At 41.6% G+C, this 25,944-nt stretch overlaps 1 protein-coding gene across 1 annotated transcript in view; it reads right to left on the bottom strand.

Moving 5' to 3' along the window:
* The window catches only part of DENND1A (DENN domain containing 1A), a 548,251-nt gene that overhangs the window by 209,607 nt on the left and 312,700 nt on the right, over positions 1-25,944 (bottom strand). The window contains 1 exon segment of the mRNA XM_082843076.1: positions 11,742-11,842. Coding sequence (XP_082699202.1) covers positions 11,742-11,842 — 101 coding nt within the window.

The raw sequence follows: 25,944 nt of genomic DNA, 5'->3' as shown, positions 1-25,944 counted from the left end.
GAATATGGATACTGCAGACTTATTAATGATCCTATAGTCCCCGTTCATTATTACTGCACTTTCTCAATTTGTTAATTCCTTTCCCCCAGATAACTAGAGCCCTTTTAATTATGTTCCCCTGAGGTGAGCGGCTACTAATTGGAAAAGAGTCAGGTGAAATAAAGGAACACTGGCTGCTCAAATATATAAAAGGCAGCTTCCCAAGACAAAGAGGGAGAGGAGGGGAGGGGAGGTGAGATGAGATGTGGAGAGAGGTAGGAGGGCCCCCACCCCCGCCTCCCCAGGAGCAACACCTCTTTGACCTTAGTAAGGCTACAGCGTAGAGCTACCCGGGGGTTTGGAAGGTCTACTCTTTTTCTTTTCCCATATTAAAGCATAGTGAGCATTACAGTGTACACATCACAGCACCCATCTCGCCTCTCAGAGGCACTCAACCTTTTTAGCCAAATACCCAGATCTGCAAAGGGAGCCCACAAGTCTTTCCTCAGCTCACTGTCTTTAAAGGAAAGGAAAACTCTTGGTCTTACTCATTTGAGCTTTCCTTCCTTCCTTCTTCCCTCCTCTCTCCCTCCCTCCCTCCCCTCCTTCTTTTTTGAAAAGAAACAAACGTGTAAACACAGTTTGTCTTACAGTTTAAAATTCTGCTCTGAAATAACAAAGCCTGGCATTGCTAGAGAGGTTAAAGGACAACAGAACGGGGAAAAGAAAGCGAACAAAGACCATACAACACACCTTGCTGGAGAACACAGATAATCCTAGTCTTCATCTTCCTGAAAGTGACCAGACAGATGGGCCGCAGGCTAATGCGATGGCCAGTGTCGCACAGGGAGCCAGGAAGAGCCAGTGCCGTTCATGGTGCACTTGCCATAGGCAGCACTAGGCTAAGGGCTTGACAGGCACTTTCTCACTGGACCCTCAGGACAACGGTATGAGGTAGGTGCCAGCACCGCCCCCCATACAGATGAGGAAACGAGGGCTGGGAAGCTGAACAACTCACTGAGGTCACAGCAGCCCTGAGACTAGAACCCAAGTCTGTCACACTGAGAGAGAGCAAGCTCACTGCTTCCCAGGAGCCCAGCACGTGCCCGGCTGCGGAAGAAAAGTGGAAGGAGGTTCGGAGGTTTGCTCTAACCTGCTCCCTGGGGGCCCGCCAGCAGCTGTGCCAAGTCCCGGGCCCCTCCAAGTTCTGTCCGAGACTCCGGCCAGCCCCTCACCACAGGAACCCCAACTTGCCTCTGAGCTGAGCCACGAGTGTCCCCGTGGGCCCCAGTCCCCGCCTCCTCTAAGTCCTACTGAACCTGTGCTGTCCGCCAAGCACCACTTCTCAGATCACGCCGGGCTTGCTAACACCTCCCTATTCAGAGGCTTTTGTCTGGGTTGCCCATTTGGCATAAAGCACGCGCTAATTTGTATGGTTATTCCAGACTGTCAGTCACAGGAGAACCAAACTTTGTTTCTGATTCCCTAGAGTCCATGGTGGGGCTGTGTGCAGAGCAGGAGGAATAAAGAGGCGGGTATGTGCCGAGTGCTCACCAAATACCAAGGGCTGTGTGGGAGCCCTTATCTCATTTAATCCTCAAATAATCCAATTTATACCATCCATTTTATAGATTAAAAAAGGGATTCTCAGAAACTTGCCCGTGGTCACAGTTAATGGTGATTCCAGCCCATATCCTCCTACTTCAAGAGTCTCTTATACTACTGTTGCTTTACATTAACTTTTTTTTAACCATTATGTTACACTTAACAAAAAAAAATGGGTATTTGATAATTACAGCTGAAAAATAAAATAGCAAGTGGACATTTTGTAGCCAGAACAAAACTACATTTGCCAACTAGCTTAAATGAATTGACACCCTTTCTTGTTCTAAATAGAATTTACGGCAGTTTATAGAAATATGTTCAATACAGCAGCAAAAATAGGAAAAAAAAATAGGGGCAAAGGGAAAAAGCATAAGTCGGAGTGAGTGAGCACTTCTATGTGTGCCATGAGGTGCTGCACACCTGCTGGGGCGGCCACAGGTTTGGCTCTGAGTCCTCCAGCTGCCAACCCAAAGAGGGAAACAGCGTTGTAATGTGATTCACGGTGTCCATAGAGAAAAATAAACTAGTCTCTCAGGAGCTTCCATTTTAAAAAGGCAACCGGGGAGGGAAAGAGAGAAAACTAACAACTTACGGTGCATTTACTACGTGCTCAGTGTTTTCCGTGTGCTGGTCAGTCAGTCAGTAAATATTACTCAGTCAGTAAATATTACTATACGTTGGGCACCACCTTGGGCTGAGGATAGAGGAGAGAAAAAATAGTTCTGATCCCTACCTATTTGGAGCTTACAATTAATAGCAGACAGCCAATAAGCATATTCTTGTATGTGTGTAGGCTGCCGTGAGGAGACTTACAAAGTGCTGCGGGGCGGACCTAAGATGACCTCATCTCGTTCCCACAGCAATCTTGAAAGGCTGATCTCCGTAATTCACAGAGGAACCCACGGCTCCAAGAGGTTAAGTGACTTGACAAAGGTCACAGCTGGTGAGAGGCAGAAAATATGACTTGAAAGGTAGAAGGGGTGCGAATGCCATTAGTTAATCGAGATTTTCTTAGGGGAAAAAGTATTTAACTTCTTGTCTGGTTTCCAACCGGCCCTCCCTGATTTATGAGCAACAGAGGAGGAGGATCCCTACGTATGAGGACAGGAGCAACCCCAGATTAGGAGAGGCGGCACAGACTGCCTCATTTCCATCCGTGGTTTCGGCAGCCAGAGCATGGGGCTCACAGCAGTGGAGGAGCTGGGCGCGCGGTGCTGGTCACTGGAAATGGCCTGCTAATGCGAGACACGTGTGTATCTGAGCTGAGGGTGAAAGTGGGGAGGGGGGACGATGCCCTCCTAAGTGTGGCCCTGTGGCTTCCTGGGGTAACCTTGGGGGTTGGGAAAGCGCTCCAAGCCACCAAACCCAACCGAAACAAACACAAAAGTTATAAAGATAACGCCTGGACGAAAACCCAGAGAGGTCAACATCAAAGCCTAGAGTAGTCCGCCCTTTTATGCCTCCTCAGTCTACCGGAAGGAGACAGACTTGGAAAACATCAGGAAGGGCTCCATGGCTAAGACCACTGCAGCAGGAGAAGTTAATCACAGAGGAAAGGTCAGGAGACAGGTCTCTCTATCGCCCCAGAGAGTTCAGTGAGAACCACTGACAGCCAGAGCCAGGTCACAAAAGGAAGTCTCAGGTTTGAGCCACCAGGAACCCATGAGACCCTCGTAGAAATCCAGGAAAGAATGATGTACAGAAGAAATAAGAGAAAAAGAGGTTTATGGATAAATAAACCAAGAGAAAGTAACACCCCAAAAGAGTGTAAACGTTGAAAACCCAAGTGGTAACAAGGGGGAAAAAAAATCTCTTCTTGTTTTTCCAGGACTAAGATACGCCACATGCCAAGGTGCGTAGTGTCCAATTACCTTCTTAGCCTAGTCTCTCATTCTTTCAAATATTCACAGGGAAGACAAACCCACATTTGTTGAGAGATAACTCTGAGCCTAGCACTACGCTGGTGCTTCATGGATTCTCGTTGTGGGAGAGGTAGCGACACAACCGCAAATCCCTGCCACAAGGTAACCTCCTCCAGAGCTGAAGCTTCTCTGAGGATGGCATTACATGGTCTGTGGCTCCTGCTCTACTGGTGACCATGAACATATGTAGAATGTCTTTGCTGCAGAGACCACTTCACTATGTCTTAGAAATTCCAGAGTTTTCTAAGTGTTGGATTCAAGACAGGCTCCAGGTCAGGGAGGAGTGAGGAATTACATACAGGATGTATCACAAGAAATGGAAAACCAGGCCAAGGCTTGGTCATATAAGAACAGATAAGAGCCAGCTATGTCCCATGGAGGCCAGGCAGAAACTGGGGCAAGGGAGGCAGGCTGCTGCCCCTAACCACATCAGGCAGCAGAAAGGGGACTGGGAGGGTGGGACTGGCAGGGTGGGTCCAGACACTCAGATGTAGATGCTGCAGCAAAGGATGTGAAGGACCATGGGGCGGTGGGCTGCAGTCAGGAGAGCGCCCTGAAGGGGGGGTGGGCAAGCCAACAACCACCATCTCCGACTGCGGAAGGGTCACTTCCATGGTAAAGGGACACTATGTCTCCTCTAACCCTGCAAGCCTCAGCACCCTCACAGGAATGTCAACGCTGAGGCTGAATGAGCACTGTCACACACTGTACTCCTAGCATCTGTGCCAGCAGGGGCACCTTGGAGGGATCAGATTAAGGGTCTGATGCCAACCATCTACACAGACTACTCACTTTTATAGAACATTTGCATTTGCTATATATACTTCTGAAAGGTTAAAAAGTATTATTTTAACTAATAAGGGTGGATTACCTTACCAACAATGATAAAAATTAGGTATTAAAAACCTAATGGATCTGGAATTAGTGGTGATGGCTGCACAACCTTGTGAATACACTAAAATCCACTGAATTGTACACTTTTAAAAGGATGAATTTTATGGTATATGAATTACATTTCATTTTTTTTTTTTTTTTCCCGGTACGTGGGCCTCTCACTGTTGTGGCCTCTCCCATTGCGGAGCACAGGCTCCGGACGCGCAGCCTCAGCGGCCATGGCTCAGGGGCCCAGCCGCTCCGCGGCATGTGGGATCCTCCTGGACCAGGCACAAACCCGTGTCCCCTGCATCGGCAGGCGGACTCTCAACCACTGCGCCACCAGGGAAGCCCTACATTTCAATTTTTAAAAATCAAATGGAGAACTTGAAAAGGCAGTTTTCCTATAGAACCTATATAGTATAGATATAGATTCCTACAGAATCCACAGCATAGATAATGCAAAGAGCCATCTCTTCTCTCTCCCATTTTTCCACCAGGGAGACAGTTTACTCAGAACTTGTCCAAAGCTTCCTCCAAAGGCTCTTGGCATTTTCAGTTTTAGGTGCTGCTGAAGAAAATGAAGGTGCATCTCAATATAGGGCTCAGTGACTGTCATTACCTAACAACTTCCTTTTAGGTGCCTACTTGATGCCAGGCTCTTTACGGAAAACTATATTTTTAGCTATATTCTGTGGATGAGGAAAGAGAGACTGTGTCATTCACCCAAAGACATAAATTCAGTAGGACCAGAGCCAGGATTTGGACCCAGAGCTTTGACTTCCAAGCCCGAATTATTTTCTACTCCTTACCCTCTCTGCTCAAACCTCAAGGTCAAGTTCAGCCAAATCTTACTAAGGGATTTACCCAGGAATCTATAATTTCACTTTGTTCAACCAGCACACATTGTGCACTTTCTAACCATCAGGCCCAGCACAGACCCACCTTACCTCCTCCTTCTGTTTCAAACTGAAATCCTGGTCCTTATCCCCTCCTGCCTTCCCAGATGAGCTCCTGTTGCAGTGGTTGTACCCCCAGAGCAATGGACCTATCATGGCCCCTTGATGCCTCTTAGCTTAAAAAAAAAAAAAAACCTCCCAACTCTTGCCTGGACACCTGAGTTCTTTTGTGAAGCAGTGCTTCCTCAGATCCGGAACCATCTATAAGTTCCTATCTCCCTATGTCCAATGCCAGGGACATAAAAGGCACTCATAAATACTTGCTGCAAAATGGAAACGACACAGTTTTTACTTATGTGTTAGAATTCAACCTTGAACAAAACTTGCACAGCCCAGCGTTTGATAAATAGAAAAGAATTTCGGTCATACTTGTCTACCTAATCCACTTCCACCTTACTTGGGTCTTGTGAACTTGAATTGGATTGTTGGTTCATTTTTATATATACACATATACAAACACATACACGTTAATATATATTGACTACAAATACATACACATAGTCAGTAATAACAAAAATAGTACCTACTATTTATGGAACACCTGCTTTTCATCAGTAGCTTATTACTATTCACATTCAACAGAAGAGAAAACAGCCTCAGGGGTGTTCAGAGACCTCAAAACTAGTAAATGGGGAAGCCAGAACCGAAGCCGGGTTTTCCTGTTTCTACCACACCACACTTTGTTGATTGCTATCACTGCCACCAAGAGTATCAACAATCCCACTTACTTTAGCATCAATCTATTCCCTGCGCAAAATTTCATGGCATCAGTGAAGACAGAGATTAGAATGGACCCAGCTCTGATCATCCAGCTGTCACTTCACAGCTGTGTCTGGACTGATGCCCCATCACCCACATGGACTACGCACCCTGTGAAAAGGCATATTAAGACAGTTTGCTAAAAATCCTAGATGGAATACATGATGCAGCCTGTGGGGGTTGATTCAGAACCCCACATACAGCACAGATAAAGAGGCTAGAACTAGTACGTCTTACAGAGAATCTTCCACTCTGGGTGGAAGAATGGATTCCAGAGGCACCGAGAAATGTCAGAAAATATGAGGTGTTTTACAAAGTCAAATACAAAATCCAAACCTTAACTGTACACACTTGATTTAACTTTTCGGTTCAACCATGCCCTCAGAGAACATCAGGAGTTCGCTACTAACTTGGCTCTTGGCCTGGCTGCCTTTTTGGGGGTAAAATATGAACCTGCCCTGATCTGCTTTGGAAATATTTTATCACATACTTGAAAATATGTTAACAGGTGTCCAGAATAATCCAAATGTACAATTCAATTTGGGAACTGATTTGTGGTCCTCATTTAGGACTACTTCTGAAGGAGTAGGGAGAAAAAAGTATTTACATGGGAAATACCATATGGCTTCTACTGGGACCTTTTATTAGCAACATTTAATTAGCATAGCATAGCATAGTGCCTGGTACATATTAAGTGCTCTATAAATATTTGTTGAACGAATGAATAATGAATGATAACGTAAGTCCGCAATTATTAGCAAGTCATCAAAAAGCCTATGTAAAGGATTTTTTTCACAAAATCTTGGTGATAGGTACAACTTATTCCATAATTCTTTAAAGGATATTACTAAGGAACACTTTAATGAGATGGCCTTGGATTTCAAGCGCAGGCTCTACCATTTCTTAGTTGTGTCATGGTGGGTAAGTCACTAAACCCCTCTGAGCTTCAATTTTCTAACCTATACAATGGAGCTAGTATTTACCTTACAGTTTGATTTTAAAGATTTGCAATCATGTTTATAAAGAGCTTGACTTGCACGCTGTACTCAATAGATGGTGATTATTACTATGAAAGGGAACACTGATTTTCATCAGCAAGTTAATCCTTTTGTCCCAGAAATGGGAAAGCTCTTCCAACACTGGCCAAGGTCAGGGCTGCCATCAGCCAAGGTAGGGAACATTCTCATTTTCACTTTCAAAATCAAGAGAATGGCACAGATCTAAGTAGAAAGGAACCAGCAGCACATGTTTTTAAATATTCATAAGGGCTGGAAATGTCTTACTCCTTTCGTTTTCTCTGCCATCTGCTTTTGTTTCTTTTCTTTTCATTCTTATGCCACAGCTGCAAATGAAAACAACCATACAATAACCCAAGTTAAATAAAAAAAAAATCAAAATAAAAACAATCTGATGGGTAAAAAGAGAAGATGAATTATAAAGTTTTCCCTTGAGTTCACAAGGCAGCAGAAGCAAGAAGAACGTTTGATGTGAGTTAGACCTTCTGGAAACCAAAATCCATGCCCCATGTTTATAATAACCATAGTAAGAGCAACCACCATTTATTAAATGGCCCCTATGTGCCACTTGATGATCAGTAACTCTAATTCCTAAAGCCACTCTTCAAAGTAGGTAAAGCGAACCCATTTCACAGAAAACGAAATGGCAGATCAGAGAGGTAAAACAGACTTTTAATGGTTACACAGCTAGTAAGAGATGAAACAGATTTGAACTTCGGTGTGTCTGAATACAAAGCCCAGGCACTTTCTTGACCACCCTCTCCAAAAATGGGAAGGAACATGAAAAAATATTAATTTAGGAAATATTTAGGGCAGACTATTTGTATTTAATGGATTTATTCAGATAGTTAAAATTTGTGATTATAGCTCTAATTAAAGTTAACTTAAATAATTGGTTGTTGTATTTGTGAATGTGCAATTAGTCTTCCACATAATTGCAGGGTTTCAGCATCATACTTTCTATTTATTCACTGCATCCCAGAGCTTTGCTACACTGACTTCTGTTCTACCAAAGGCCACATTACAGCTCTCGGGGTCTCTGGGTCCACGACCTATGATACCAATAGTAGGGTCTAGGCTCAGCCCCATTTAGCATGTCTTTGTCCAAAAGTCAATGAACACCTCATCTTCAATTGCAATGTAAAAAGCTCTTACAACCTACACTGTTGTCCTGAAAACTCCTAGCAGCATGTACCTGAAGAAAAACTGGCAGCAGTGGTCTTCATGTGTTAATTACACTTGCGAAGTCTATTATGCATAGAAAGGGCACCTGCTGGCAGTGAAAATGACTAGAATCTGCCCTTCCTGTGCAGTGAGTAAATTGAGAGTTCATTTCTACAGGAGATAATAGTTTTCAGATTCCATTTCGTGTATCCCCTGCATGGGGACGTACTTAACATTTAAATCATCTGCAGAGGAACAAACCTCCTTCAAATCTACATGTTTCAGGCTCCTAGCACATTATTTAAAATGCTAGTTATCCCTGCTGGCTCTTACCACCAAAGATTAAACTCAACGGTGGTGAAAGTCACCGAGCACAACAGAATAAAGTTATTAGCATTGACTCAAATTTCATGACATTTGTAGTTTCCGACCAAAGCAGTGGTAGTAGGCTGAAGGTGATCAAATCAAGCCTTGAATAGAGGATGTTTTTTCTCTTGGGGTCTTTTATTTCATCATTCCTACATCTTGCAGTTAATAAACAGATACCAATCTCCACAGGCCTGTAATCATCCTTATGTCAGATGTCAAAAAGTCCTTTCATGAAAACAAGAGATGGGAGAGAGACTGCTATCACACAAACAGAAACTTCCAATATGGCACCTAATCACAAAACCCACTCAGGCTCCAAAAATTACCAGCCTTAACTCTGAGTTTCTGGAGTGAAAGTTTGGGGTGACAAGGGCTTCACAGCCGTCCTTGCCAAGTCTCCCCTTCTCGGTTAGAGCTGTCAGCACCGTTGCTCTCGGTCAGGCTGGTGACAGTTCTTGAAAGGGTTAGAGTTTGAGAGGAAGTTGAAAAGAGGATCTTGGGTCAGCTTCCACGGGAAAGAGTGAAACAGCTAATAAATCCTCTAAGCAAACAAGAAAGGAGGGCTGCGACCTGAGATGGCAGCTGGAAAGAACAACTGGCCAGAATAAACACTGATTTTTTTCTTAAATGAAACTTTTCAATTATAAAAAAACTATACTTTTTCATTGTGTCGACAGAAATATTTGAAAGCATGGAAAATAAAGATCATGCGGAATTCCTCCCCTCCTCCCCAACACAAATCACTGTTAACATTCTGGTGTATTTCCTTTCAGATTTCTGCCTCTCTATATGTATGTATGTATGTATGTGTGTGTGTGTATCTAATTTTTGTGTCATATATACACATAATTTTTGTTTGTTTTTGTAAAACTGGAATCATACATATATAACATCTATTTTAGGGTAAGTTATTAAGCCTCTAGGGGCCTTGGTTTACTGACCTATGAAATGGAACTAATAATACCTGCCTTACAGGGTTGCTGGAAAAATTAAATGAGATCACAGATGTAAGGAGATGGTCCAACGAGTGGGGCCAAAGGAGAGATTCAGCAGTGGCAACTATTGTTACCACTGATGTTACTGACAGAGCATTTTCTTCTCCATAGTTTTGGGGCTCTAAGCTGCTGGTTTTCAACTAGCTAACAATTTGGCAACTGAAACCTTCCAAATAATGGAAAGTGAAAGCTGTACCATTAGGGAGGCAGAGGGACTCCAATGACTTTCTCAGCTCCACCAATCCCTGCACACAAAAGCCCCTGGGGGTTCCTACCTGAAGCATCAAGACACACAGGTGAGTCTCTTCCAGGGAGAACTCTAAGGTTTCCCTGTAGAGCACATGTCTGGGGTGAGGTGTGTGGGGGACCCTGAGGCACATGTCTGTAGGGAAGGGACCTCTGTCTGTGTGTGTAAGTATGGGGCCATGTATTGCGGAGGGGGGGTGGTGCCTGTGAAGGGTGCTGTATGTCAGGGCTGGGGCACTGTGTCAGCAGATCCTCTGTGCTTAAGGGGACTGGGTGTCACTGTGTGAGTCTGTCTTAGGGGACATATGTCCCCTTTCCCACCTCTTCTTTCTATCTCCCTTCCACCTTCCCTGGGTATGCTTGTTCTTTCTCTCCCCTTGCCTCTTTCCTCCTCTCTGGCAGCTGTGTCTGCCTCTGCCCAGCCCCCCAATCTTTCATTCAAACAGAGAACTGGATAGAGAACACGGTCCTTTCCTTTGAGATACGTGACAGCAGAAAAAACCAATAGAGTTGGTTCAGAAGCTCAAAAGAAGCAACAAATCTATACAGAGAAATTGCCCTTTAATCTCATGAGAGGTAGGAGAAAGGCATGGATAAAGAGACCCACCTTGATAAGAAAGATACACACTAAAGAGAGAAATGAGCCAATTCACTTAGTGCTATGCACTAGAGAGGGCCGCTGATCTTCACTTCACGGCCCTGAGCTACAACTTTGCTGAACCCATGGCTTCTTGCGATGAGGATGAGCCCAACACATAATATGAGAAGGACTCCTGAATACCTTTAAATTCCCAGGATAATTTGGCTACCTGGGTGAACCTTTTCACTGAGAGGACTGCAAAACGGGCTGGAGATCCTGGCAAAAATTATGACTGACCTGGACTCAATCTCTCTGAACCAATGGTAAATGTCCTGAATCATCTGTTCTTAAGTAACAGGGCTGTGACCCCTCAAATGGGGCCCTCTCTCCTGAAGCTCTCAATTTCTGGCAGACAGTGCACAGCCTTTTCTATACATGTGTATCGCTCCCTTATCAACTTCTGCTGACTTGAGCTGTATGGAGATAATGTCTTTAATCATAATACACTGGGGAAAGAAATTATTTATAAGGACATTAGATCACACAGTCTTTTTTGTTGATCTACTGGAGACAGAAAGTGATGAAGATGATGATTCTGCAGAAACATTTACTGAGCATCTACTACGAGCCAGCTTTTCTACATGGTATCCTTTCACGTTATTTCATATCATCTTCACATAATTATGTATAGAACAACTTTATTTTGCAGATGAGAAAACAAAGCTTTTAGCCAAGTGACTTGCCCAAGTGGTTAGCTGACTCTAAAGCAAGTCAGCCTCCCTCCCTCCCTCCTCCCCTCTCTCCTTCCACTAAAACACATTTCACTGAATAGTGAAATTCCCCTCAAAAGACTTCAGAGAGTTTTGAAGGCTGGTTTGTGCTCTCAAAGCACAGCTGAGGGCAAGTCTTACAAAACGTGCCACGGCACGGCTGAAACTTGAAGACCTTGGGGATCTCAATTGTTCTTGACACCAGTTTCCAATGTGTCTTAGGAAAAAAAAGAATCACACAACTCCTTGGTGCTTTGGTTTCCCTACACTGAGGAATGCAGAAGGTATTATCTATCCACCTGAACTCTTAAGAATGCCATGACATATATGAAAAGCTGTTTGGAAACAAAGAGGCCATGCAATCAGGTGATCTAAAATTCAGATCACTTTGAAGTTAGTATTTTTAATTTAGAGTCACCAACTGCCTTACAAGTTATAGACCTAACTTGCCTGGTCATTCTCTGGAGAAGGAAAAGCAGAGGACAGCGTAAGCAGTGGCCTTACCAGCAGTAGTCCAGCAGATGTGGAGGCAGGACGGGGATGTACACGTGCTGCCAGAACATGGGGTAGAGCATCGCAGCAGACCCATGGATGCAAGCAGTCAACTGCAACGGAAGCAAATTAGAGATTCAGAGCTAAACAATTAAAGTCAGGAGACACTGTCGTTTGAGTTCAGCAATAAAACTAAATATATACTTATCAATATATTTAAAATTATAAGTTAACTCAATGACCCTAATTCAAATTTAATAAGAGCTTCCTTTTCCAAACAATGTATTTTTTTCATGATTATGAAGCTAATTCACAATGACGGTAGAAAAATCTAGAAAATGGAGAAAGGGATAAAAGGAAAGTCTTCACCATCTGAAAATAATTTAACATTTTGGGGTATTACATGCATATGGATTTTTCTAATAAAAATCAGGATTACTGTAAAGACAGTGTTGATTTGCCCTTAAGTTAACATTATTTGCCAGCATTTTCCCCATATCTTTAAACATTCTTAGAAAACATGTTTTCATGCCACTCAATGAATTTCCCATACTATATTTAACCACTCTTCCATCATTAATTCATATAATCGGATCAGGTCAATAATTTTTATATATGGTTCCTAGATGCAGAATTTAAAGACAAAGGTTATAAATATTTTAAGGCACTTAATAAATATAATAATTGTATTAATATAATAAATAGAGAAGGATTGAGGCTCTTTCTACCCCCCCACCCATGTACTGGAATGCTGGCCTCCCTGTACCTCACTGTCCCTATCTTCATTTTATTTTTATTTCTCTGATCATGACTGAAGCTGAACATCTTGTTATATGTTCTAAACTATATTTCTTAAGTAAATGGTCTGTTCATATTCTTAGTCCACTTTTTCTAATGAGAATTAGCATTTTTTAATTGATTTAAAAGCAAATACTGGATATGCAAAGCATAGTAATCCTTTGCAATGTTTTTGAAAATAATTTATCCTTATTTAATTTTCTTTGAATTTTTGGGTAAAGAGAAGGCTTAAATAATTACATGGGCAAATATTTTCCTTCATGATGGTTTCTACTGCTTTTATACTAAGAAAGTCCTCCAAATTTTTCCTCAGCATTTAACTCTTTAATCCAGCTGGAATTAATTTAGGTTTAAGGACTGAGGTGAGAATTTATTTTTTCCACTTAGTTAATCAAGTGCTCCAGCACTGTTTACTGACGAATCCTTCCACTCCCTCCTCTTCTGACTTGTCCCTATTTCATATTTCTTTTTTTTCTTAAGAGCTAGTCACTTCATACAATCAGTATTTTATATAACAGAAAAATTAGGAAACAAAGATACAATGGAATAAAATTGCTACAAAATTCAATACAGTGAAAGAAGGAAAAAGAACCAACACCTTTGGAGATAGGACTATGAAGTGACAAAAGTCAACAACAAATGTTTCTTTCTGCCTTTTTTCTTTGATGTTTCTTTGGTTTCTGGGAAGCCTGTTCCCCTGAGGACTTTGCTTCTTTTGGAAGCTGTTAACTGGCCTTTGCTGACAGAAGGACATTTACGTGGCAAAAGAGTGACGCGCCAAGGCCCAGTTAAAGGAATCCCAGAGGTTAGTGTAACATGAACAGCTTTAAACTGGATATGCTGCTGATGGTTCACAGTTGTGAGAGCTGTGTATTAAATCCAGGGCCTAAATTTCCCCCTCCTTTTCCCTCCAGACCCTGTTCTTTAAATCAGGTACATGCCATGAACAGGAGCTTATCCAACAAGCTCGCAAGAGCAGTTCCCAGTGACTCTGCCAAGGCTTGTAGGTTTAACACATTTTTTCTCAACCCATTTCGGTAGGTTACAACATAACGGTGGCTGTCTGTCATAGTATACATGACTAATCTCTTTGGGCTTAGAAGAGATAAAAAATCTTTGCTGGTATTGAGTGAATGGAAAATGAACCAACTTTACTCCAACTCCACCCTCAAGTCAGGCTGGAGGGTTACCCTGGCCTTTGGCCCCAGCTCTTCCTCCCCATCCATTAACCAACTGCCAAAGTACTCTTACTAAAGTGCAGGTCCAGTCATGTAACATCCTGCTCGGAAATGTACTTGGGGGCACACCTGGAACAGGCATGTCTTCATGTCTTCACCAGTTCCCTGTCCACCTGTAGAGAAGCATCTCCAGCCACAATCTCTACTACTTCCTCCAAGTTTATCCTTGGAATAAATCATTTGCAGATTTAGGAGTAGTTATGTACTCCTTTTCCTCCCTTCTGTATTCCCACTGGCCCAGATCTGTGCCCCTAGCAAACTCCTCCTGCCCCGGGTCTCTGTGCACTACCTTCCTCTGCAAAGCCTTGCATGGCTCCACTGGGCATGTGCCCCCATTATTAATGGGACTATGACTGTATGTTTGTCCTCTCACTGTAAAGTACAGAAAGACCCTGTCTCTCTTTTGCTCAGTGGCACAATATATATATACATATGCATGTATGTATATGTGCTAGATAATGCAATGTTTCTTGAGTAAATAAAAAACAATTCACACTTAGAATATATTCACAATATAAAGATAGTCAGTGGCTTGGCTTTTCATAGTACTGGACCAACATTTTCATTGAGTCTCACAGAGTAGGGTATATATATATATGACTCAAATTCCAAAACGATAACAGCAAGCTTAGAAATACAAATATGCCACTTCTGGAAAATCAAGTCAATGGATTCATCCATCCACTTATTCAATAATATGCCTACTCTGTAACTCTACAACACAATAACTAACTAAATAAAAGCACTTAAAAATCTATATGGTGCCATACAAATGTAAGGCATCGTCATCACATGTATTCATTGGTAATTCTCTTTGAAAAAGTCATTCAACAGAATGTTCCTGGTTGAGAGAGAACTTGAATACCTGCCTCTTTTTAGCTTAAATTGGTTTGAGTCAAAATCCTATTTCAAGCGACACAGTGGCAGAGATCTTATCTTCAGACAATGTTCTTTTCATGTCTCCTTAGCCTCAAAAAAAACCCCTAGCAAGCTAAATGACAAGGTTTTAAAATTACTTATCCCTCATAAAAATCAAACTTTTAAGGTGACTGATCATCATTTTCATTGTGGGGTTTTCTGAGGGCCAAAGCGCTGCAATTGGAGTAAAATGCTTTTACCCATTTGATTAAGAAAACAAACAAGGAGTTGTTTGGCTCTTTTCCAAAATACTAAATAGCACAAACAATGTGCATCATTTCTTAGAAATAGTGGCTAAGTGGACCACAGAAAAGTGTTATGACATATCTATGCTTAATCAGAAATAACATACATCCCATAAATTATCATTAGCCACTTACTTAAAAAAAACACAACAAAACTCTAAAACCAACCCCATTAAGAAAAAAGAAGGATCCTAAAGGCCTAAGCTCATTCCTTACAGAATACAAAATTTAAAAGTAATGAAAGTATACAATTTGGATTGTAGTCAACAAAGGAGTATTGTGAATATTTAATTGAAGTGCAAGTTGAGGAAAATGATCCTATCAAAATCTCACTCAGTGGGAGAATAGAAAGATAGTATGTGTAAAATTTGCCCAAAGTCATTAGTCACAATGAATATTCATCAGAAGCCAATTATCAATCCCATTTAATGACACCCCAAAAGATTTTGCCCTGAAGCAGCTGAATAGTCTAAGACTCCAGACAAAACTAGACAAATTACACAGCCAACAGCCAGTCTAGCCAGGACACAAATTGTAAAGTAAACCACTGGTGGGTTTTTGGACTCACTTTTCGCAAATTCTGTCCTCAATTAAAGGTACATAAGGTCAGTCTGATTTTGGAGCTTTCTATATGGCTCCATAGTTTCCTTTGAGGCAAAGGGAGAGAAAGGAGAAGGCAGTGGAGGTAGGACATGAATGGAGAGCCATCAATGATAGGGTTTGAAAAATCACAAAGACACATTTTTTTTTTCAGTTTGAGGTATTACTTAGGGATAATGCCCAGACTGTCACAATCTTAGATACCAATTCAGCTGATTCCTAAGAGTAACTCTGCAATTAACATGGGGAAAAAAAAAAAAAAAAGGAATTTCAACAGAGCATGTGCCACGCACCATGCTGGGGGTTTAGGATCTTGCAAAGTACTATTTTAGAGTTAGGGGTGTGTGTGTGTGTGTGTGTGTGTGTGTGTGTGTGTGTGTGTGTGTGCGTGCGTGTGTGTGTGTGTGTGCGTGTGTGTGTGTGTGTGTGTGTTGGGACTCGTATCCAGGTCTATCAGACTATAATGGCCATCTCCACAATGCATAAGTTAACTATTGTGTTGAGTGCCTATGCTGTGCCAATACATTATGCCCAGGATTCTGAGCTAGGTGAAATATTGTCCCTGTTGGCATGGCCAAATTATGTAGAAAATTATCTAGAATTTGCCTTGCTGTTAGATGACCAAATATCTAAAGCAAAATGCCAATTAACAGAAAATAATCATTTTAAAAACAAACACAGAGCTGATCACTTCCTGAGGATTAGTTACATTTAAGTAAGGTGGTATAGTATCTTTAATCCATAGGAAATTCTAGACAATGAGGTAATGAGTATTAAAAGGTTTAGATTCCAGTGTGGGCGCACCTACTGGAAAGTCTGGCTTTCTGTCACATACTTTCATGGAGCTTCCACTAAATCTCTTTTTTTTTTCTTGCGGTATGTGGGCCTCTCACTGTTGTGGCCTCTCCCGTTGCGGAGCACAGGCTCCGGATGCGCAGGCTCAGCGGCCATGGCTCATGGGCCCAGCCGCTCCGTGGCATGTGGGATCTTCCCGGACCGGGGCACGAACCCGTGTCCCCTGCTTCGGCAGGCGGACTCTCAACCACTGAGCCACCAGGGAAGCCCTAAATCTCTTTTTGATCTGAGCAGGTCACTTCCTCTCCTGGGTCTCAATATGGAAAACAAGAGGCTGGACTACACGATCCCTGTCCCCGCTTCCAGCTTTGACAACTTTGATCTAGAGCAATTGCCATCCTTTGACATAAAGAATTCTCCTCCCCTGCCCCAGCTCCCTTCCTCAGCCATACTTGACTAAGCGTAAGTGCAACAGACTCAGTCTCAAAGTTGGTCTTGCTTTCTCATCTCTGCAGTCACAGGGGCGCACCTGAAATTCATGTGCTATCCAGGAACCACCACTGTTCAGCCACCCCATCTCCATCACCTGACTGTGGAGAGCACAGCCTTCCTCCATGCTTGGTCCCTGACACTCTAAGGATCTCAGAGGTAGATTATCTCAGGAGACCAAGGGCATGAGACTAAAGATGTGAGCTCCACAAGGATAGAGACCACATTTGATTCTCTCCTTATCTCTAACTATGCTTGACACAGAGCAGGTGCTGAGTAAATGTTTGGGGAATGCTAGAATGTCTCCAGCCTAACATCATGAGGAATGGTAGACAAGATTATCAGACATTTAACAAATTGCAATTGCTTAACAGATCACAACTAGAAGCTGTAAATTCCGAAGAGGTATGAGATTCCAGGTTCCAAAAGTTGAAAGAGGAAAAAAAAAAAAAAAAAATCAGAGGTCAGAGTCACTATTCACATCCAAGAACTCAGAATGTTAAAAGATTAAACTGACACCTGCTTCATCACAGGGTTAGAGCCATTTGGATTTCTCCTCTGAACATAAACATCAGGAAACTGATAAAACAAAGAATATAGAAAGAGTACCACATTATTAACCTTAAAGGGTCACTTTTCAATCTACCCATTTCAACAAAAAATAATCCTATGTAGAGCAATTGTAGAAAACCGTATGTGTCTTAGAGAAGTTGTTAGCTTTCTCAATTTGAGAACTAGATTCTTCTATTTAATCATAAGCCACCCTTGTAGTCATAAGGAAATAAATGGTGCCATGGTTCAGACAAGTGATTCAAACAGTGTTTTGATTTTTATTTATTCGTACATGTAAAACCCACTATAAGATCAGCAAAAAGTTTTAAGTAAAACCTTCGGGGACTCTGAAAAGTTAATGTACTCAACCCTTCGAAGAGTATGAGAAAAACCTTTAATTATAAATGGTTAAAATTGTGTTTACTATAGTTAGTGAGGGAAGAGTTGGCTTTTTAAGAAACTACCAAAGATGCTTTAGCAGAAAGAGAAATTAGAAAGCCTCAGAAATCAAAGGCCTTCAGCTCTTCTAGACAGATGCCGGACATGTGAGTAGAAAGAAGGAATGTCCTGCTTTTTTTAGAAGTTGAAATGTAATGCTTTCTGTATTTATTTTTTGTAGGGTGGGAAGGGCAATCTATCTTCAAGTAGTTTTTCATTCAGTTGGGTGGAACTCATCATACCTCTTGCTTCTCCACTATTCTCTGGGGAAAGGGAAGGAAAAAATTCCCACAAAAACCAACACAGCAACATGGAGTCAAGTCGAGTGCCCTACACTAAGAGAAAGGTCATCCAGGCAAGAAGGAAGCTTTTCCAGGCAATCACCTGCCTACTCAATCACTTCTCTTTCTGCCTTCTCTTCTTTTTTCTTAAAGCTACCTACTAACTAGAGTAATCAGAGTAAGTTATTAACAAGGGTAACAAGTTTCGTGCCAAGATCTGACACTTCAAAACATCAAAGCAAATAAAACTGCCAGAGAAAAGCTTTAGCTACCAAAGCAGAGGCAGATACTATGATATAGTAAACTACAGTGTAAATAAGCCTATAGCACCATACGTGAGGAAACTGCAGACTTTTTTTTTTAAGATGAAAAAGAAAAAGGTAAAATTACATTGGGATTGATAACAATTCATTTAAATACATGGACAGCTACTTCTCCATTCCGTGCCTATGACAGATACTCTGACTGTGGAGTGAGGACATGGCCTGCGGATCCCTCTGAAAGTGCAACCGTTGGCAGTGGATCCAAGTTGGCACTCAAGAAGAAATCTATTTTCATCCCCAAGTCTAGTATAAGTGGATATTTACATTTCTTTGAAAATATTTCTAAGATCATAATTTATGTTTAGCTAATTTATATATTGCTTTAATAAAGAATCTCATTTTTTAAAAGAAAGCAAGCATAACTGAACACAGAATCATGAGAACCTATCTGTCAGGCATCCACATGTGAAAAAGAAACCAAGAAACCTGAAGGTGGTAGGAGTTACTAGATTTGAAGGCATAGGGAAAAAAAAATTTCCCCTGCATAGTTTTGTCAGACAAATCCAACCTCAGAAAGTGACAGTACATTCAGAAAGATTGAAGCTATAAACAGACACCACCATGACCACTTACTCAGCATTTACTATCTGCCAAGCACTGTTCTAAGTGCTTTACATGTACTATTTAACTCACCTCATCTTCACAGCAACCCTATAAGGTAGGTAGCATTATTGTTCCCATTTACAGATGAGGAAACTAAGATTCCTAGATGTTAAGGACTTTGTGTAAGGTCACAGTAGTGGCAGAAGTAGGCTCTAAACCTAGGGAGTCTAGCTCTGGAGTTCGTGCTCTTAGCTCATAGGAAACTGCCTCAGTGCTATGATCTGTATTAATCCGACAATTATTGAGTATCCACTATGTGTACATGCCACGCCCTCAAGCAATTTAAAATAGAACAAATTGCGAATAATCAACTTCAACACAAACGCATTAGGAAAGAGATGCTGTAACAGAGGTTCAAGTGTGCTAGTATATAAAGAAGGAATCGTTAATTCTGCCTGGGGCAAGAATCAGGCCTGCTTCCCAGAGAGAGAGGCAGGAGAGCAGAACCTGGAAAGATGAAGACAGGAAGCGGTTAGTCTTCCTCCCTGGGAGGCTGGTCAGGTGGTAATGCTAGGTCAAGTGAACATAGCAGCTTCTTAGGCCACTCCAGCTCTACGTAGTGATGACTGGAGACTTGAAGAAGAAATGACAATTTAGTCAATGACTATGTGACTAGTGAGAAGTGGGTGGATATGGAAAATCTCATACGAGTTGCCATGACTATTCTCTGTTTTTTTGGATTCATTCACCATCCACTCTCACCAGTTGTACTAATTAAATCTTCAGAGCTCTTCCAGGATCTCTATTGCCTTCTTTGCTTCTGAAAGTCAAATCAGACCTTACTGCCCTGAAAAGGTAGGATTCAGAGTCAACATTTACTAAATGAGTAGTATGTGCCAGCAATGGGCTACCTGCTTTCATATCTATGGCCACTGAATCCTTTCAACAACCCTGAGGGAGGTATTACTACTAACCTCTTTTTACAGAAGAGGACAGAGAGTCTCAGAAGGATTAAGTAAATTGCCCAAGGCCACATGGCTAGGGAGGATTAAGTTACACAGGTAGAAATTGAACAAAACCATCCTGACTTGAAGTCTGGTGCTCTCTCCTTCAGCCCTGCTGTCCTTTTTCTTGGGAAAATACAGCAGAAGCAGGGCTGTCTGAATCATCTAGCTGGGAGAACACGTAGATATCGAGATAGCAGAAGAGAAAAAATGTGAACTTTCACAAGGTCTATACTAGCCCCTAACTACCTAGTCTAACCTCACATCACACGACACTTGCTCACCAGGGACCACACTTTCAGCTTGCAGAGGCCATAGGAAATTCTGAGTTCTTATTCTCACTGACTCAGCACATAGTACGTGCTCCAGTTTCTTTAACGAAATCCACACAGATGCCTGCCAATGTGAGTGCCATTTAGGGCTTTTGCAAGTATATTAAGATGTCAGTGACTTGAATATTACCTGTTAGTGTTTTTTAGTAGAGATCTGATTCATAAGAGTCATATAAAAAAGCTATCAGTCTTATAATCTAAAGAACATACGATTTGTCTCACAAATTGACCACACTACTAAAATAATAAACAAGATACCCTGCCAATGTTCTCAATGCAATGGCTAAAAAGAAACATCACCTCTCTAGATCTATTTATACACATGTATCTAAAATTACACTGGTGGACTACATCAGCACCCAACATTACTGAGACCTTAAATAGGATATACTTAGCTCTGTCCTGTTCTAGACCTGCCAATGTCAAAATCAGAGGTCTCTCAAAGAGAAATATGGAAACAAAGAATTTTTTAGTGCTAATCTGTACTCACAAATATTTTCTAAACAAACTTAATCAGCCTCTATTACACAGTCTCAAAATGAAAGGAACTCTAATGATGCAAAATAATCAAAGAATAAATACTGTCTTAGAGAACTGTCTATTCACTGGTTCTGAATCTGCTTGTGTATCAATCATTTGAGGAACCTTAAAAAAATAGACATCCCACGGTCCCATGTTAGATCTTTTGAATCAGAATGTCTGGAGGTGGTGCCCAAGAACTTGAATTTTTAACAAATTCTCTGAGTGATTTCTAACACAACTAGTCCATGGATCAGAATTTGGGAATCACTAACAATCTGAATCCTCTGGCTAGTCCAAAACATGTGCTCAATGTGTTGAAGCAAGAGGCAGGAGAGGAAGGTAAGAACTAGTAGGGAGACCATGGCTGGTTGATGTCACAACAATTTTTAAAGTATTGCAAATTAAACTGTTGTTACTCTCTATATTACATAGTTTATATAGTCTCCATAACATCAAGGTTCTTCATTCTAGTTATAGTTCAACATGAACAAGAGAAAACGAACTCACACATGATTACATGGAGAACATAGTTCAAAAAGCAGTTAATTGTATTTACATTTAAAAACCAGAGAAAAACCACATAAATAAAACATACCAATCTTTACTCCTATTTCCTGCCAATGGAAGTTCCTTTCATCTATTTCTAAGTTTTTAATATTCTCTGAGCCACAATAAAATTTTATGTGATGGAGATTAGACAGGCTATGCTATTTGAAAGTTTGGCTGCAGAGTCTGTGTTTCATGCCACTTCATTACATTTTGTTAAGGATTTCCCTCTTCACCAAAAGGGATTAGTTTTCTTCTCACTTCTTTGAATACTCTTCTTAGGTTGTTAGTGTGAACTAGGTTAATCTCTCTGTTTTTTAACATATAAAAGATGAACAGACAAAATGTTCGATTTATTTTATTTTTTAAATGGAACACTAAATTTAGTCTTAGAATTCTCTGTTTGGTAAGTTTCCAGTTACAAGGTCTTGGCTTCCCTTGAGCACAGTTTGAAACAAAATAATGCAGTTTGTTCCTACGGCTGGAACATGCAGAGTGGAGTGCGCAGGCAAAGAGGCCCTGGCTCTAGTCCAGTATTTCAAACCTTCTTAAACTGCCACTCTCATCTAGGCTTCAAGGGCTGCAGATAAGCAAACAGGATTAGTTACTTCTAGCCCAGAAGAGCTAGGAAAGCCTTACACACATCATTTAGATACCCAACCCACTACACAGGCTGGGGTAGTCACGGCCAGGTGGAGTTCATCAGGAAAGAAGTAAAGATGAAGCTAAATCTGAAAAACTCCCTAGTCTACAAATTGGCCCTTCTTAGGTCACAAGACCAGGTGGTGATAAGATAGTGGATGCTGTCAGTGGAAGTGGATGGGACAGGACTGGAGCAAGGCTGGGAAGTTACCCATCCCTTCACGCCAACACTGAAGTGTCTACTAAGGGTCAGACCTGAGGGTGTGGAGGGTGGGGTGGGTGGGGGAGAGGCAAGTATCACCCACCACTCTCCAGGCCACCAATGTCCAAGACCTGCGCAAAGCCCACATTCTCTCGGACTAACAGGAAGACACTGACAGGGAGAAGATATTAGGTTTTTTTTTTTTTTTCCTTCTCTATATGATGTACTATCAGAAAAGTAGTAATTATTTTCACAGTTATGGGTACCACACAAATAATTAGGTGTGGAGGCTCAATTAATTAGGTAACAGTCTTGCCACTAAACTGTGCTTCCTTCCTAAGAACTTGTTTTAAAAAGCACCTGCTGAATAAAACAAATACACATTCCTTTGTAAAGTAAATATGCTTTTGTCATCATTTAACTGGATATTCTTAGTTTTCACAACTTCTTGCAGCACCCCTATGTCATAGAGGGAGCGATTAGGGCCAAGACACACAGGGGCTGAAAGGAACTGCAGTACACAAAACCTGAAGCCACAGTGAGCTGGGGGAGACATGCCCCAGGGACGCACCAATGCTGGACTCATAGCAGAGGAGCGGCACAGGTGGGGCTGGGAGAGTCTAACAACACGCAGACAGAGTGGACTGAATCTGAATGGTGCTCATGGAAACGGGGCTTTGGCCAATAGGGTCAGTATGCCAGTTAGAGATTCACATATTGGCCTTCTGCTTCCCTGGTGCCAGGCACATAGAAAATGCTCACTAAATCTGAAGTGAAAAGCTTAGGTGTGCATTCCAAGGCAATATCCAGACTGAAATTCTTTCTGTGATTTCAGATCCATGGTCAACAGAATCATACCAAAAATATTTCTCTGGGTACAAGTGTCAAAGGGAACTCATGACAAATGAGCTACCAGGAGGGCAGTATGAGATAGTAAGAAGGGGGTTGGCTTGGAGCCAAGAGAAGGGGGTTTTAATCCCATCTCCGCTGCTCACTTAGACAAGGCACTTCAACTTTCCAACTGCCAATATTCTCATCTGAAAAAGGAAAATAAAACCAACTAGTTCTTAGGGTTCCTGCAAGAACAAATGGGGAAAAAAAAAAGATTAGCACAGTAACTGGCACATAGTAGGTGGCTCAAAAAGGTTAAGAGAATTTTTAAAGAGTGTGGGGGATAATTGGGGACCTGCCATATAAAATATAGAGCAAATCTAAAGAAGGGTGTCCTACATGCTTAATCTACGGATGCTGTCAATACGCCTTTGGTAGTCTTGGAGCTATGTACAGGCTACATAAGAAGCTTCCCTAAATACTACACAATCAGGATATACCTTTTACCCAAACCAGCCTTACCAGCTCCACCAGCCACATCATCCACCAGCTTTGACTCAGAGTATCTTTTTGGCTGTTTATGAGAACTTTCAGATTCCCTCAAGTGTGACAGATACTCTTAACAATGTGCCTCTGGTTCTTGTGACAGTTCCCACACAAGGATTCTGATGTTCGTTTAAGAGGTGGCACCTGATAAACATAACCTGGTCTCCACAGCAAGCACTCTGAAGGGGCTAAGAGTCATTTGTACGTGTAATTATTGCTTGCTTCTCCCTTTCCTGAAGCCGAAGGCTCCCTTCCCCTGACACTGCATCATAATGACCCACCTGCATATCTGTCTCTTCTATGACTAGGACGTGACCTTGGGCAAGTTAACCCATCTCTCTGAGTGGATGGGCCAGTCTGTAAAATGGGATAATATTGCTCTTCTAGGACTTCTGTTGCAATTAGATGATATTATCGCTATAAAGGTCTTATTTTAGACCTACTTGCTATCCAGAAGAGTTATCAAAAAAGCAATATGAGTTAAACTCAGATATGAAAATCTGTAAGAAAAATAGGGCCTTTGTGTTAGAAGAAATCTCACTGAAGTATTTACATTAGAGAACAAGATGTAGTTAAGCCTTCTCTATTTATCATTTATAAAGGAAAACGATCAATATACATTAACTGCACAAAAAGAACAAAAACTTAACATTTTTCTTATACAGAATATGACAACATTATTGACCGAGAAAGCCTGAAATGAATATTACCTGACTCTGGACTAAATATGGCTGGGTTTGTCTCTATTGACGCACAGTCATTTTTATGGAAGACGGCACTCTGGGGTGTTCAACAGCTTTTATCTTTCAGATTCTTGATGGCTCTGAGAAGCATTAAGCCTACATCTTATCAAACAAAATTGAGAAAAATCTGGTTTGTCAAGGTATGACAGGCCACATCTGGATCTGTCAAGAGAGGGTCATCAGAAACTTCAGGCTAAAGTAGCCTTTGCATTCTCCTTCATCGAGAAGATAATAAAAAGCCACTATTAAGGAAGTAAAAGACAACAATTAGAAAACTTTTTAATTCTGAAATTGAAGGGGTCCAGAGGCTTGGATAAAACTGATGTCTGAAAAAAAACAAAAAAAAAAAACACAACAACAACAAAAAAACCCTGATGTCTGCTCAGCTACTTATCCCCAGAGAAACTGCACATAACTGGTCAGGATGCTAATGATCCCATGTGAGGTACAAGGAGACCCCTCCCCTTCCCGAAAGAGATTTCTACCATCAATTAGTAAAACTCAGAACTCAGTTAAGAGTCAACTGCTTGTTAAAAAAATTTTTTTTCAGTCAAAGTAATGTGTTTATAGTCTGAAAAACAAAACAAAAACTGCTAAAGGCTTATACTACTGGCAAATAGCAGTCCATCTCATGATTTCTTGATTTAAAATTTTAAACATTAGGGCTTCCCTGGTGGCACAGTGGTTAAGAATCTGCCTGCCAATGCAGGGAACACGGGTTCGGGCCCTGGTCCGGGAATATCCCACATGCCGCGGAGCAACTAAGCCTGTGTGCCACGACTACTGAAGCCCGCGCACCTAGAGCCTGTGCTCCGCAACAAGAGAAGCCACGGCAATGAGAAGTCCGCGCACTGCAACAAAGAATAGCCCCCGCCTGCCGCCACTAGACAAAGCCGCGGACAGCAATTAAGACCCAATGCAGCCAAAAATAAATAAATTTATTATGAAAAATTTTTTACACATTAACATTTGACTTCCCATTACAGATGTTAATAATTTATCAAAAGCATACACATACACCTTATGCCAGACTCTGTTCTAAGAGTTTTGCAAGTATTAATATCAACTCATTTTATTTGACATGAGGTCACTGGTGACTGAACAAAAGCCGTTTCAGTGGAGGTGGGGGCTAAATCCTAACACAAGACAGAGGAAAGAATGAGAGGAGAGGAATTAGACAGGAAACAGAAATATCTCTCGAGGAATTTTGTTCTAAAAGGAAGAAAACAAATGGGATAAAAGGAATGTGGTTAAGGATGTTTTGTTTTGAAGTTTGGGAGACCCTATACTGTGTTAGCAAGTGCCTACGAATGTACCAGTAGAGAAGAAAAAAATAATGATGCAGGAGAGAGGAGCTCAGTGCTGGAGGAATTTCCGTAAGGGAACAGGAAGGACGCTGAAGTCTTACTTTCTCTATGAGGCACTCCTTGGCCATCTATCTAAACGGTAATCCCTGTCACCTCACCAGTCCCTATCCACTCTCCTCCTCTGCTTTACTGTACTCCTTGTACTTAGAACTAGCTCCTGTACCATATATTTAATTCACCTCAGTTATTGAAGATCTACCATACTAGAATGTAAGCTTCATATGAGGACAGGGATTTTTGCCTATTTTGTTCACTGTTGT

The sequence above is a fragment of the Leucopleurus acutus genome (genome assembly GCF_964270905.1).
Source record: "Leucopleurus acutus genome assembly, chromosome: 7".
Classification (NCBI taxonomy): domain Eukaryota; kingdom Metazoa; phylum Chordata; class Mammalia; order Artiodactyla; family Delphinidae; genus Leucopleurus; species Leucopleurus acutus.
Note: the sequence above shows the minus strand (reverse complement) of the source record. Positions and strands in the feature narration are given on the sequence as shown.